The sequence below is a fragment of the Rissa tridactyla genome, chromosome 17 (genome assembly GCF_028500815.1).
Source record: "Rissa tridactyla isolate bRisTri1 chromosome 17, bRisTri1.patW.cur.20221130, whole genome shotgun sequence".
NCBI lineage: Eukaryota > Metazoa > Chordata > Aves > Charadriiformes > Laridae > Rissa > Rissa tridactyla.
Genome location: NC_071482.1, coordinates 3,745,212 through 3,757,941, shown reverse-complemented (window position 1 = coordinate 3,757,941; position 12,730 = coordinate 3,745,212). Strand labels below are relative to the sequence as shown.

The 12,730-nt window shown below is 59.6% G+C and overlaps 1 protein-coding gene across 3 annotated transcripts in view; it reads right to left on the bottom strand.

The window, feature by feature from the left end:
* SORL1 (sortilin related receptor 1) overlaps positions 1-10,772 on the bottom strand; it is a 48,840-nt gene extending 38,068 nt beyond the window's left edge. For 2 of the 3 annotated variants that reach the window (XM_054223074.1, XM_054223075.1), the window contains exons 1-2: positions 9,771-9,983; positions 115-231 (exon numbers count right to left, since the gene is read on the bottom strand). In XM_054223074.1, the coding sequence (XP_054079049.1) occupies positions 115-231; positions 9,771-9,983 (330 nt within the window). Of the gene's footprint in view, positions 1-114; positions 232-9,770; positions 9,984-10,674 lie in introns of those variants that run through there. The other variant, XM_054223076.1, reaches the window with a different exon arrangement.
* Positions 10,773-12,730: the final 1,958 nt, after the last annotated feature.

The following is a 12,730-nucleotide window of genomic DNA, read 5'->3' as shown; positions in this document are numbered from 1 at the left end:
GGGGCCTTTCTTCCCTCTTCCCAGCCCAGGAGAGAAAGGCAGGTCGTAGCTCGGCAGCCGCCAGCACAGAAACCACGAAGGCACCCCAGGACAGAGCCGGGTTGCAGAACTTACGTTGCTGTTTTTGGGACCCAGCAAGGACAGGCTGTCTCTGGCCAAGGCCACGATCACGTTGCTCTTCTCTCCCGCCCAGTGGACGACCATCTGATTGTGGGAATCGTTGAGGCTGACCTGCAACGCCAAGGAAATGGGCACCCTGAGCCACAGCATCGCCCGCAGGGACAGAGAGCAAACACCCGCTCGTGCCGCTCCTCCTCGGAAACACACAGACTTTGGGGAAACTCATTCAAACCCGGGGCAGAAGTTGAACAGGCCAGAAGGCAGAGGGGCGCCGTGTGTCAGGCTCTTCAGACCTCGGAGGGGCCCAGGCTGTGCTCATGGGCACACTTGGGGCGAGCTCAGCTCCTGCCTGGAGAACTAAAAGGCAACAGCGTAGCCCACCGCTATAGGGCTAAGGGCTCTGCCTTTCCGCTTCCATTTTCCGAGATTGCTGTGCCATCATCCCACTCCCACCTCCTCCTGCCATCTCATTGAAAGCAGAGCCAAGCGAACCAGCGGCCACTCAGCATGACGAGGGTTACACTTAGACCGAGGCCACCTCAGCGAGGTATTCATGCGCTCGCTGCAAGCCACCAAGAGTTGAAGAGAAGGCTTCCCTGGGGAGTGATGTTTGAGAACAGCAAAGCAGCATCTCCCATGAACACGCTGGCAAAATGCGTGTGCCTAAAGGGGTTAGTTTTCCCGTTATTCGTCCTCAGATAAACAGGATTCGGGGCATAAGAAGTACGAAAATTAAAAGCAAGGACCAAGAAGTGATTTCAAATCCAGGCTGAACAGGTGAAGGGCCATGGGAAACAAAATCACCTTTCTACAGCGACTTCTTCTGTACCCTAAAGGACGTGCTGGTTTCCAACACAATCACAGCCACATGCCGTCCCGTCATTCCCCGTGCACGCATTGTATCTGGCAGTGCTGTAACAGCACCGGCCATGAAGGGATGGTTTCTAGGGAAAACTATCGGAGCATCATCAACGGTGGGAACTGAAAGTGCAGGAGCCTCTGGGCAAACCCGGTGCCCGAAACGACCGCTGCCTGCATGCAGGCACAGCCAGCATCGCTGGGGACGCTGGGTGAAGTTTCTCCGACACGGACGGGCACCTCAACGGCTGCAGATGCGGCTGCGTGTGCTCAGCCCACGGCTGGTAACCCCTAAGCTCATGTCCTTGGGAAGCTGTCATAACACAGGGCTAAGTCCTTCTTAGGCCTGATACCCTCTGGCTCCCTGGGATCAGCTAGGAGCCAGTTTAACCTCCGCCAGCGACTGGCAAGTAAAACGCTTGGAAAAACTAGATCTTTATTCTGGAAGGGGCGGGGGGGCGAGCAAAGCAGAAGCCTTCAAATCCCTCTTATGCAATAGGCTCACGCAAGGGGGAAAAAATTAAATAATCAACAACTAGCAGGGGGGGCAGCGAGCAGCCCCCAGGGCCAGTACCCCCGGCTGCACCCCCATCTGCCCAGCCAGAGCCCCCCCCCTCCGGGCAGACCACGTCGGAGCGCCCAGATAGCAAAGGCAGCGGAGATTTAGGTCAGGCGCTACAAAGCAAGCCAGCGGTAGCCTTGCGCGCCCGCCGGAAAAAAACAGCAATGCTGTTTGAGGATGCAGGGACACGGGGCGGAGAAGAAGGGATTGGTGCTGCCCACCCAGGCAGCCCGCATACAGCCTTGGGGCTGGAATCCGGAGCGGCTCTGTGCTCCCAGTCCCTCTCCCGTCCCGTAAAAGCAGAATAACCTCATCTCCATCTCCGACATCTGTATCAGTTATTTTGGGTGCAGCTTTTTTTTGGGTTCCCAGCCGCGCCCGGGCTGAGGTTGCCGGTTCAGGCAGAGGGCTAGGTTTATCAGCCTGTCTAGAGCTGTGTTGTTATTTGGAGGAGGGGGGCGGAGATAGAGAAGGGGGAGCCCGTAGCATCGCATTCAGAAACTGAAGCGAGCGACCCTGCCCGGGCGCCCTTCCCCGGGAGAGGCCCTCCAGAGGGAGATTCGTCCGCTGGTGTAGACGTGCCCGAGCATCCCTGCCCTCCCCAGCTCCTCTCCGCCGAGAGGGGCTTCTCACCACCTCCGTGACAGTTTCAGTAGCGCTTTGGGGTGTTTTTTTTCTGCAAGAAATCTGACACTAGGACAGTTTCAAACCAGGAAAACCACAAGAGGCTCCTACTTGTGCCTTGCTGTAACCTCAGCACTAAACCTGTACAGTTTTCTTTTTTCCCACAGGCAAGAAGAGACAGCAAGCTCCCGAGAGACCCCTCCTCTGAGCCGGAACACCTGTGAGCTGTAGTGAAGCCCAAAGGGCGGTGGTAAGGTGCCTGGGCTCAGAGGAGCCAGCTGAGCCTCGTTACTCATTAGGAGCCATGTGACCTCAAGCAGCCTAATTAGGGCAGAGCCCCTATATAAAGGCCAAACTGGGCACAAGCAAGGTTTGGCTCCCTGGTAGGAGGGAGAAGAGCAGCAGCGAGTGTCGTGGGGCTCCGCTCAGCAGAAAGCTTAGGAGCACCTACAGGCTGCTGCAGCATATTTTACTAAGGGGTGTAAAGAAAGAGAAGCCAGCAGAAGGATGCCTTATGCCGTAAGTCCCCTGAGAAGTGCTCGTGCAATAGCGTCTCAGGTTTAGGAGCCTCACACATTCGTCTCTGCCAGCGGCAGCCCTGCTGTGGCCCTTTGGAGCTCAGGGGAGAAAGGAACGGCACCCCGAGCCTTTGCTGTCCAGGCAGCAGCACTGCATTGTGCCCCATGTGAACAGCACCCGATGTTCCAGTGACCGGGACATTTTATGTGAAAAAACTTTTGCAATAAGGCCATTGTTGTCCCCGACACGAGTAACACTGCCCTATTTGCCAGGAGGAGGCTCATTTGGCAGGAGCCCACGGTCACAGACTCCCCCCCCCTCCCCTGATGGGGGAAACCTTCCCCGGGAGCTGATTTAACCTACGAACGAGCAATGCCCTGTGCCCAAAGGAAGCAGCAGTTAAGTTTAAATTCCCCTTAACGGGGAAGTGTTTTGGTCTTTGCCAAGCGATTAAGTGTATATGAAATATGCATGAAATTTTAATTTGTCCTCCTAATATGTAAGGTGCCAAATGAAGTCCAGGAGGGGAGGACGGGAGCCAAGACATAGCGGAGGCTGCTTGCAGCTGTAGTTAGTGCTGCTAGCTTTGCTCATACTATATTTTTTTGTTTTGGTTTACAGAATCTTCCAATAAATGGACACCCCACAGAAACCGAGCAAGAAGACAGCCCCTAGAGCTGCCATCCCGCCACGGGAGCACGTCCCAGAGCAGGTAAGAGCTCCCGCAGGGCTCAAGGGGCACAACAGGAGCCCGAGCGCTCCCAGGCTGGGCTGGGAGGGGGAACGTCGTGCGGCTGCGTGGTGCTGCGGCGAGACCGTGGCAGTGCCTTGCCGAGCCTCCCGAGGCGACGTCCGTCGGGAGGCGGGCGGAGCAGGGTGCGTGGCGTGCGGTGCCGAGCTCCTCCAGCGCCGAAGCAGGCTGGGGAGCTACCGGTGTGCGTCGATGGGTTTGCTCTGTCAAGAGGTCCGGCTCCGGCTATGGGGCTCAGACCGCAGCTCGACCCAGGCTCTCGTTATTAATCAGGAGGCGACGCGGCGCAACTGCTTGGGGATTGAGGCTCAATGCTGTAAAATGGAGGGTGTGCAGGAAAAGGGCTCCTAGGGAATATTGATGTGTTTTTCCTGCCCTGGTTATGTAACTGGAAATGGGATGCTTAAAAACCAGTGCAGCTCCTGGGAAATTTCTGATGAGTTAACAGGTTATTACTACAGCTAGATAAGTGACGGTATCGGAGAGCAATGGGCCTCCACGGTTGCAAGCGGCTGCCAAAGCCGTCAAAGAAAGCTATAGCTAAAAGGGGTCTGAAGCGAAGCCGCCGCTGGGTTAGCATGGGGATTTAAAGGATAGGTGCTCTCACTAGTGTCCTCGTCATTTCGGCTCGCTGGAAGCCGCCGCAGACAAGCTTTTGTCCCCGTTTTCTCTGCCTCCCCCCACCCCGGCAAGGCTTACGCAATAGCCCAGCATCGAGGATGAGCGTCAGGGGCGGCTATTGCATTCCCGGCATGCCGCGTCCCCCGTGCGCTCCCGCTAAAGCTTCATTACTGTACCTTCTGCTCTGGTCCCGAGCATCTGTTTCTAGCCCTGCCACGATATTTTAAAATACAGTCTGTGCCTGCCGTAGCGCTGCTTGTGGCTCGCGCTGAAAATGCCAGGGTCTGAAATCATTGATATGAAACACGGGTGACTCATCGCGGAGCGCGCCAGGCCCATGTTAATTGTGTTAATACTGAAATCATCTGGTGGCAGAGCTGTTTTCCCTCCGCTACCACCAACAGAGCTCTCAGTTAGCTGTTGTTTCTAGGAGGAAGGAAAAGGGTAAGGGAGGGGGATGGCAGAGGCCGGAGCCCCGTTCACCACAGAAATAAGCAGATCCCTGGGCGAGAGGGTCCCGGAGGTGGGTTCTCTTTATAAATTGACAGGGAATTGAGGCTGCCCCGGCCAATTTGGGTGAGCGCCGACGAAAGCCACTCCATAACCGAGGCACGGGGGAAGGCTGCAGAAAAGGTCTAACGTGCTGCCGGTGAAGCGTGCCATGAGCTCGTCATTACAGCTACAGAAAGCTTAAGCGATGCCCCTGGGACACCGCAACGCTCGCTTAGTCCGACAGCGGGGTCCGTGAGGAACCTGCCAAAGGGAAAACAAGGAATGAAAACACCAGTACCCTTTCCAGGTGCAGCAATGCTGGGAGCCGGCAAACTCCGGCCCAAAAGCAGGCGCCGGGAGCGGGGAACGTTCCCGGGGTGACGGGGAAAGGGGCAGGGATGCCCCAAGGCCAGGCAGACGGGGCGAGGGCGGGGGGTATCTGCCGACGGCAGGAAGGGTTAAAAGGACCGGGGGTCCCGGAGCGCCTGCCGGCCCTGTGCCGGGACCTGCCGTCACCAGCCAGGGCACATCCAGAAGGTTAAAGTCTAATCTGGGAAGGTCTCTGCCGGGCTGGCAAACTAGGTCAAAATTAACTACGGTTCAGTTCCGATGCAGCGTGATTGATGTCTCCGCTTGCATAGCTGGATGGCACTGACCCTGCCGGGCGCTTTCCCGTCTCCTCTGAAGGAAGAAGGGCTCTTTGCCAGTTTGCAGGCTGTGAGGGAAGGGAGCTAAGGTGGGCTCTCTGTGCAGGACGCACTGATGGTGTTAAAAGAAGAGAAGCTTCAGCTCTCTGTGCTCAGGCGCTATTTTGATGTGGCGCTAGCAGTATTTTAGGGTAGCTCGCCAGCTGCCGGCCGGTGCCCACCACTCTAGGGGTGATGAGCGAGAGGATGGAGCTCATCTGCCAGGGAGCGCATTGCTTCCTTGGTACTCCGCAAGCGCGCGGTGCCACAGAGACAGAGGTGTTAACGTCTCCTGCACAAGGTCAATGCAGTGGCGTTATGTTAATGGGAGAGGAATTCTGCTCGGCTGTCTAGAGAAACTTCCGTCTTAAAGATAAAGATCCCTGAGTGGCATCACGCTGCAGCGTTGGTTTTAATCTAACAGAGGCTGGGGTAGCGTGTAGGAGTCCGAGCGCTAGCAGCTGAGGAGATCCCCTTAGGTCTTCATCAGTGTGGAGCGGCGGGGGTGTCGGGGTCAAGCAGGTGGGCTGATAAAAGATGATTTAGTAGTAAATGGCCTGGAATTGAAGAAAACCCGGTCTGCTTTTCCTCAAAGGCAGGACTGGTTAGCGCCAGGAAAGAGGAAGCTCGAGAAAGACAGAGTAGGTCCTCCCGGGAGGGAAAGAGAGGAGCTGCTGTGCGGGCGGGCAGCAACGCCGGGCACGGGGACGGGGAGGCACAGCGGGGACGGCCGTGCGGAGGCCGGGAGCGCGGGGAGAGGCCGGAGGCCTCACAGCGGCAGCAGGGAGGGCGAGCTGGCCGCCGCAGGAGCCAGCAGCAGTTAGATAAGATGTCTTTTGTCTCAGCGCAGTTTAAGGCTTAAGGTTGTGAGTCGTGTGCTTTTGGGGGAGGATTTAGATAAGCCCTTTTCTGAAGAAGGGAAAGGTTTGTCTGCAGATAAAGGTGGGACCTCTGTGTCTGTATTAGCAGCCCTGCAACGTGAATGCTGTCCATAACCGTGATGCTCTCTCTTGCCCCTCAGGACCGGCACACAGAGGCCTCCTGCCTCGGCGCTTCTCCTCGCTGTTGGCAGCGGCTACGACCCGACACTCGTCAGACGGACGGACTCACGGTCACGGAATACGCTTCATCCCAGCACGCAGGTAGGCAGCCACGGCGGCTCGTTTTCTTTTCCTTGTTTATTGCATTGAAGATAAATCCTCACAGGCGATGCGGTTCGTGGCCGGCTTTCCCCCAGGAGGGGGCGGGATTTATGTGGAATGGTGGGAACGTACTCGAGAAATGTACAATCACGGTGCCAAGTAATTGCATCCAGGTGTGAGTAGGGATGCGCAGGCAGGAGTAAGGAGGTCGTTAAGGGCGGGCAGGAGACGAGCCACCGCCTCGGTAGCCAGGGGCTCGCGCAGGAAGAGGAAGGCAGGGCGCGGCGGTTGCCGGAAGGGGTTCGGGGAGCGCCGCCGGCCCCGGGGGGGCATAAGCGGCAGTTGTTTTGCTTTGGGGATGTTTCTCTGTTGTCATTGGCATCCTAGAAAAGACCTGTCACGTGTCGGTGCCTGCTTCGTTACGGTCCGTCCATTGTAACGCTTGCCAAGAGTCTGGTAGAGGTGAGGGTGGCGCAAGGGAACAAAACCCGCTCTGTCTCGAAGCTGACGGTCGCTGGAGTCGTGCGTTCGGTCTCTTGGTCGCCGGTGTTTCAGGGCCAGAAAAACCCGGGCAAAATCACGAAGGCACAGAAGTGTAGGCTACCGGTCTTGTTGTTTGTTGAGGTTCCCAAAAAATGTTGGTGTAGCCAGGCGCGGAAGCGGCGCAAAGATGCGATCGGTGGTGAGGATCCGGAGGAGCAACCCAAGTAATGTTTTGTGCTTGTGTCTTTGGTATCTAGGGCAAGAGGGCTCCGAGCCTGTTGCTGATGGTGTCGAGTAAGCTGCGTTCGGCTCCCGAGGAGCCACAAAAGTTTTGGACTTTCTTCCCCTCCTCGATTGCAGCTGGGGCGACGGGTCCCTCCCTCCGGCTCCAGTCCCCTGGTGACATCTCCCGTGGCGGCAACCGGCAGCACCAAGCTCCCGCACCCCACTTTCCTGCGCCGCCGAGCCGGGGCTCTGTGCCGTGCCACGAGGCCGCGCGGGGACCGCAGTCGACAGCAGGGGAAGGGCAGGGAGTTTTGGGGCGCGAGCCAGCACATAGCATATGGCCGAGCGACCTGCCAAACGTACATGAACAGGTTGCGCCCCAGATAAGGGACTGCAGCGCACGGCAGTAGGATGCTCGGTTCAAGCACCGCCCCTTACGATGATGTCCCTGAGAGAGGACTGTTTTTTTGACCATGCGGTTTTACGCTGGTAGGAGCATCAGAGACACGGAGAGGGGGGGGACATGGGTATCGGTCGGGGCTTGTGACGAGGTGTGAGACTTCCAAGTAGCGTGTTACGCAGCTTTCTGGCTTCCCGGGTGTTTGTAATGCTGTACGGTCTGATCTGCAAGGGGGGCTGTAACACACGGGCTCCCTCCTTGTATCTTTGATTGCCGCACTGTATCGGTCGGGAGAACTCGGAACTGTTGTTTGGTGTCAATAAACTCTTCTTGGTGACATGCAGTACCTCGGCTGTAAATTTTGTGCGTCCTGCCCCAAAGCGGCGGAAGGGCCGGGTTTTTTACGCTAGTCTGAAACTGGGCGCCGAGCCGCCGGTGAGAGCGGCTCCGTTCCCCGGGCAAATCCCCTCTGAAAGCTTCAGGCCACAAGAAAAAACCAGACAGCCGCAGACCGTAGTGAAGTCCCACCGCTTCCTATTAGTCCTGTTCCGGATAGCACCAGGGTTACCGCACCCTCTTAGATGTGCCACTGCACGTCGGTGATAGAGGACGCTCGGCCGAAGCAGCTCTCTCCCTGACCCCGGCAGGTGGGTTAGAGGAAAGCCACAGGGAGAGGACGAGGGAAAGTGCTATAAATGTATTTCAGTAGATGGAGAGACAAGCATGATGGTTTTTTTCTAAAATGGGGTAGATGTGTGATGCTAAAAACAGCCAAACGTCGAGGAGGTAGGGGAGGCGAAGCAGATTGTCCAGGGGAGTAGGAACAGCTTTTCCCATCCTCTAAGCGGGGGAAGAGGAGCAGGGATCTAGGAGCAGCGCCAGCCCCACGCGTGCCCCTCCGGCAGCCCTAGAGCCAGGCCCGCCTCGTGGCTGGCTCTTTGCCATCCTACAAGTAGCAAAAAGGGGAAATTATAGGGCCCCCAGAAGGGAAAGCAGTAGCGAGGAGGCAAACACGGGTGTCACTGAAGGCTCGAAGCCTCTCCTGGAGCGCACCCCGTCCCCCTGAGGGCAGGTCCCCCCCACCCCCCCATCAGCCTTTCGGGCACGTGATGGGACACAGGCAGCGTAAGCAAGGAGGGTCAAGTGGGGCAACTTAGCATAGTGTAGCGTGTGGAGAGGTAAGGAATTAATTAGAGTCTTAAAGGCTGAAGCTGTCCCTAGCAGGCGTCCAGGCAGCCCGAGTGTAATTCTGTATCACCCCGAAAGCAACGGTTGCCTGGAAAAGCCGGGAGAGAGGGGAGCCCTGACAGTCCTGGCAGCAAATTTCACCAGAGAATCGAGCTCGAGCAGGGATACTCTCAGAAATAGCAGTTTCTATGTTTTGCTGCGATGAGCAACTGCTCTCCCCCTCTTTTCAAGGAGCGGTGGAGGCTGGCTCGCAAACGCAGAGCGGAGCCCTTCTGACGGAGAAGGGCACGGTGGCTCACAAATAGCAATGCCTTCTGCCAGAAGTCACCTCCCTCTGCCTGGCATCCGAGCATAGCCGTGGTCCACACCAGCATCTGTAGGTGATGAGCCCTCGCCCACCCGCTCCCGGAGGGACTCGCGTTCCCATCCGGCGAGCCGGCGCGTGCCCTCGGCCACCTGGCAGCTGCCGCTGCTAGTCTTGCTGGAAACGAACCAGCGAGTGTCCAATGCCAACCCGACAGTGCCAGTAGTTTGAGATGGATCTGGGAGAAAGGGGGGGAGGTGGGAACAGCTGCAGGCAGAGCTCGGCAAGGTCTGAACGTTTGCCACTTTGTGAGCGGAGCAAGTCGCGGGCGGCGAAGGAGCGATTAGACGGAGCCGGGGCTGCTTCGCCAGCAGCCCGCATCCCCGCCGGGTGCCGAGGGGATGCCGGCCATCCCCGCGCGCGATCCGCTCCGACCCCTGCACGCCTGGAAGTTGTTTTCCCAGCAGCAAGCGTGCGCATACACACACGCGCGCACGCACACACGCAGACCCCCCAGCCCCGCAGCGGACGCGCGGGGGGCTGCGGTCCCCGAGGCCGTGGGGCCGGCTCCCCACTCGCGACACTGGCACCGCGGGGCGGGGACACAGGCGACCCGCGGCCGCGCGGGGGGATGGCGGCGCGGTTGGTACCCCAAGTCCTCCCCCCCGGGAGGGGGGAAGCGCCGCTCGGGCGTGATGTAACGCGTATTTTCGGGGGCAAAGGGGGGGGCTGCACCGCACCGTCGTGTCCGGCCCCCTCGTGTCCCGTCCCGTCCCCCCCCGGGGTCCGGCTCACCTGCCCGTACACCTGGATGGGCTCCGGCGGTCGCGTCGCGTCGCGGCGGCTCCGCGGGGTCTGGGCGGCGGGGGCGGGCCGGGGGGCGCGCAGCAGCAGGGCGGAATGGCCGCCCGCCGCCGCCGGCAGCAGCAGCAGCGGCAGCAGGAGCGGCAGGAGCCGGCGGGGGAGCGGGGCGGCCCGGCGCGCCCCGCCGCTGCTCGGCGTCGCCATGTTCGTGGCGCCGGGGCCGGGCCGAGGCGTGCGGGGCCGCGGCGGGGCCGGGCGGAGCGGAGCGGGGCCGGCGGGAGCGGGACGCGGCGCCGCCGCCCGGAGAGAATGTGCAATGGGCAGCGGCCCCGCTCCGCGCCTCCCCGCGCCGCTCCGCGCCCGCATCCCGCCCCCCCCAGCGCGGGGGATGCTCGGGGACCCCCGTCCCCGCAACCGGGCTGGGCCAGCGGGAGCGCTTCGCTGGGGCGGGGGGGATGCTCGGGATCCGGGTGGATCGACACGAAAGTTATTGTAAGGAAATGGAGCGAAATGAAATGAGATGGCAAGTCCGACGGAAGGAAAGTAAACGCAATGAAGTCTAAAAAGATAAAATAAGGGAGTTGCAGCCTGTTCTGTTTGGGGCATGCCCGAGGTTTTCCCGCTGCACCCCCAAAGCAGCCTAGCTGCACCTTATCTCCCACGCACACCCCTTGCAGCGCGTGCCCCCCGACTCGGGACGTGGGCCTAAAGCACCCCGGTACCGGCGGAAGCGGCGTGTTTGCCCGTGCAGGCTGAGGTTTAATAGCGTCGCAGGCCCAGTCGTCACCGATGTCACGCGTGGCTGCGCAGGGGGTGAGAAACACAAGAGGCCCCGTAGGGAGCGTCAGGCAGGGAGAGGGTAGCGCGAGGCAAGCCCGTTCCGGGGGCGGTGTACCGGGAAGGACCGGGTCTCGAAACGGCGTTTCCAAACAAAGCCCGCGTCTCCTCTGTTGCCGTAGCCGGCAACCTGCATCTCCTACTGATGATCCATTGCTCTCACTATTTGTCTATCAGTTTTGGGATGGGTGAAAATAGATGGCACACCTGCGGCTGCACGCGCAGGTCCACGTGTCCTTGGCCGGCAGCTGTTGCGCACGTGTGGAGTAACCGTGCACCCTGTGCACAGGGTCCCTGTCACGGTAGGAACGTCCCAGACCCACGTCGGCGCTGCCAATTGCGGCCGCGCTCCCCGCAGCATCCGGGCTGGGAGCACGAGGCCTTTCTGCGTCGGGACCTGCCGGGAGGGAAAAGGGGTGCATGCTCTCTACGAGCGTTACCCTTCCCTGTGTGTGCAATGAGGTGGGATGTGCTGTCAGAGCAGGCTCGCCAGCGCGCGTGCTCCTCTCCCGGTGTATCGATCGTGTTGATCGAGTATTTTGAGCCAGGTGAGCAGGGATAGACAGGGGAGATTGTTGTCCCAGCACTGCAGGGTTCTGGACACTTTAATGCCGCTGGTGTCCACAAGGAGGGGGGTGGCCCACAGCGTGGGATCCGCTCAGTTTGTGGCTTTGAACCTCTTACAGCGTTGTGGAAGCTCTGTGCCGCTCGTGTCCGATCCCGGAGGTCCCGCTCGCACTATGCGCGCCTGGTTCCTTTTCTTTTTCTAAGTCATTTTATGGTCAGCGTCTTTGGTAGTTCGGGCAGTTCCTGTTGCGGAGCGATCCCCGGGAAGCCCCTGTCGCTTTTAAATGTCTACCGGCTTCGCGCAGGGATGTGTTTTTGAGCGTTGCCTCGAGGCTCCTTTCTGTGCCTTACATTTTGTGAGGAAGGAGAGTAGCTGTAAAAAACTTGGGTTTCCTGTAACAGAAGATTTATTGGGTCTACGTGGTCTATGTGCATCGGGGAGATTATTCTGCGGGTCAAGAGTATCGCTTGGTGTCTAGTTTCTGTTAAGCATTATCCCGGAGCTGGGGGGCCGTTTCGGGTAAGCGGCTTTCCCGGCCGTCGGTCAGACGCGCCGCGAGGTCGGGTTCTTGGCCAGGGCGCAAGGAGAAGAGGCTGGGGAGGGACCCACCGGCAGGGCGGGCAGCAGCGTAGGCTCTGGTCCTTGTCGCTGAAGGGGTGGGTCGGGTGCCACGAGGGGCTGTGTCTGTCTCTGGATGGGGAGATGAAGGTGTGGATGGATGTCAAGAGGAGAGAGGAAAAGGTGTAAACGATTTCATACGTTACGGTGACAGACTTCCCCCCGGTTCGGTTCCGGTAGCTCTCAGAGCCCTCCATCCCAATTTCTGTCATTTTCCTACCTGGGCAGAGCTGGGAAGGCGAGCCCCATCCCACCGAAAAGCGGGAAGCCGGAGGCCCGCAGGCGTCCCTCCAGGTCCTCCCGCGCCCTCTCCCGGCCATTGCGCCCAGCAGGAGGGTTCGAGCCGTGCCAACGGAGCGTCTCTTTCCACCCAGGGTAAAGGTAGCTAGCTGTGCGCTCGGCCATAAAACACTCAGCATAGGTAATGTGCCTGTGCAGCCCTCGTAACTCATCGGTGTGGCAGAGATGATGTACGGTTATGCAGGGACGGCACAGGACCAGTGTCAGCGGCCGCAACCCTGATTTATCGGGGCGGGCCAAAGCGCCGGGCTCCCAGGCGCGGGGACTTGCCCGGTGTCGCCGTGGGCCACGAGAGACAACTCTCACCCCTCCCTTGTAGAGAGCGACTTGCCCCGTCCTTGCCCAGGGCTCGTGCGGTCGTACCGAAGGAAGTCATTGTAATATGCAGCGTTTTTGGCGCTGGGCAGCGCCGTGTCCCGGGCGTTAGGGAGCAGGGGCGAGAAGGGGGAGCGGGGATGCGAGGCGGAAGGAGGGCAGCGCGTCGGAGCCCAGGGGCAGGGAAGGAGAAGGGCCAGCTCTGTCCGCGCTCCCTGCGGTCAGAGTCCTGCTCTCCTGCCGGCCGGAGGGTCCGCTCTGCGGGGCTCCCTCTCAGGCTTTGCAGTCAGCGGGAGGCGTGGGCTCATCTCAC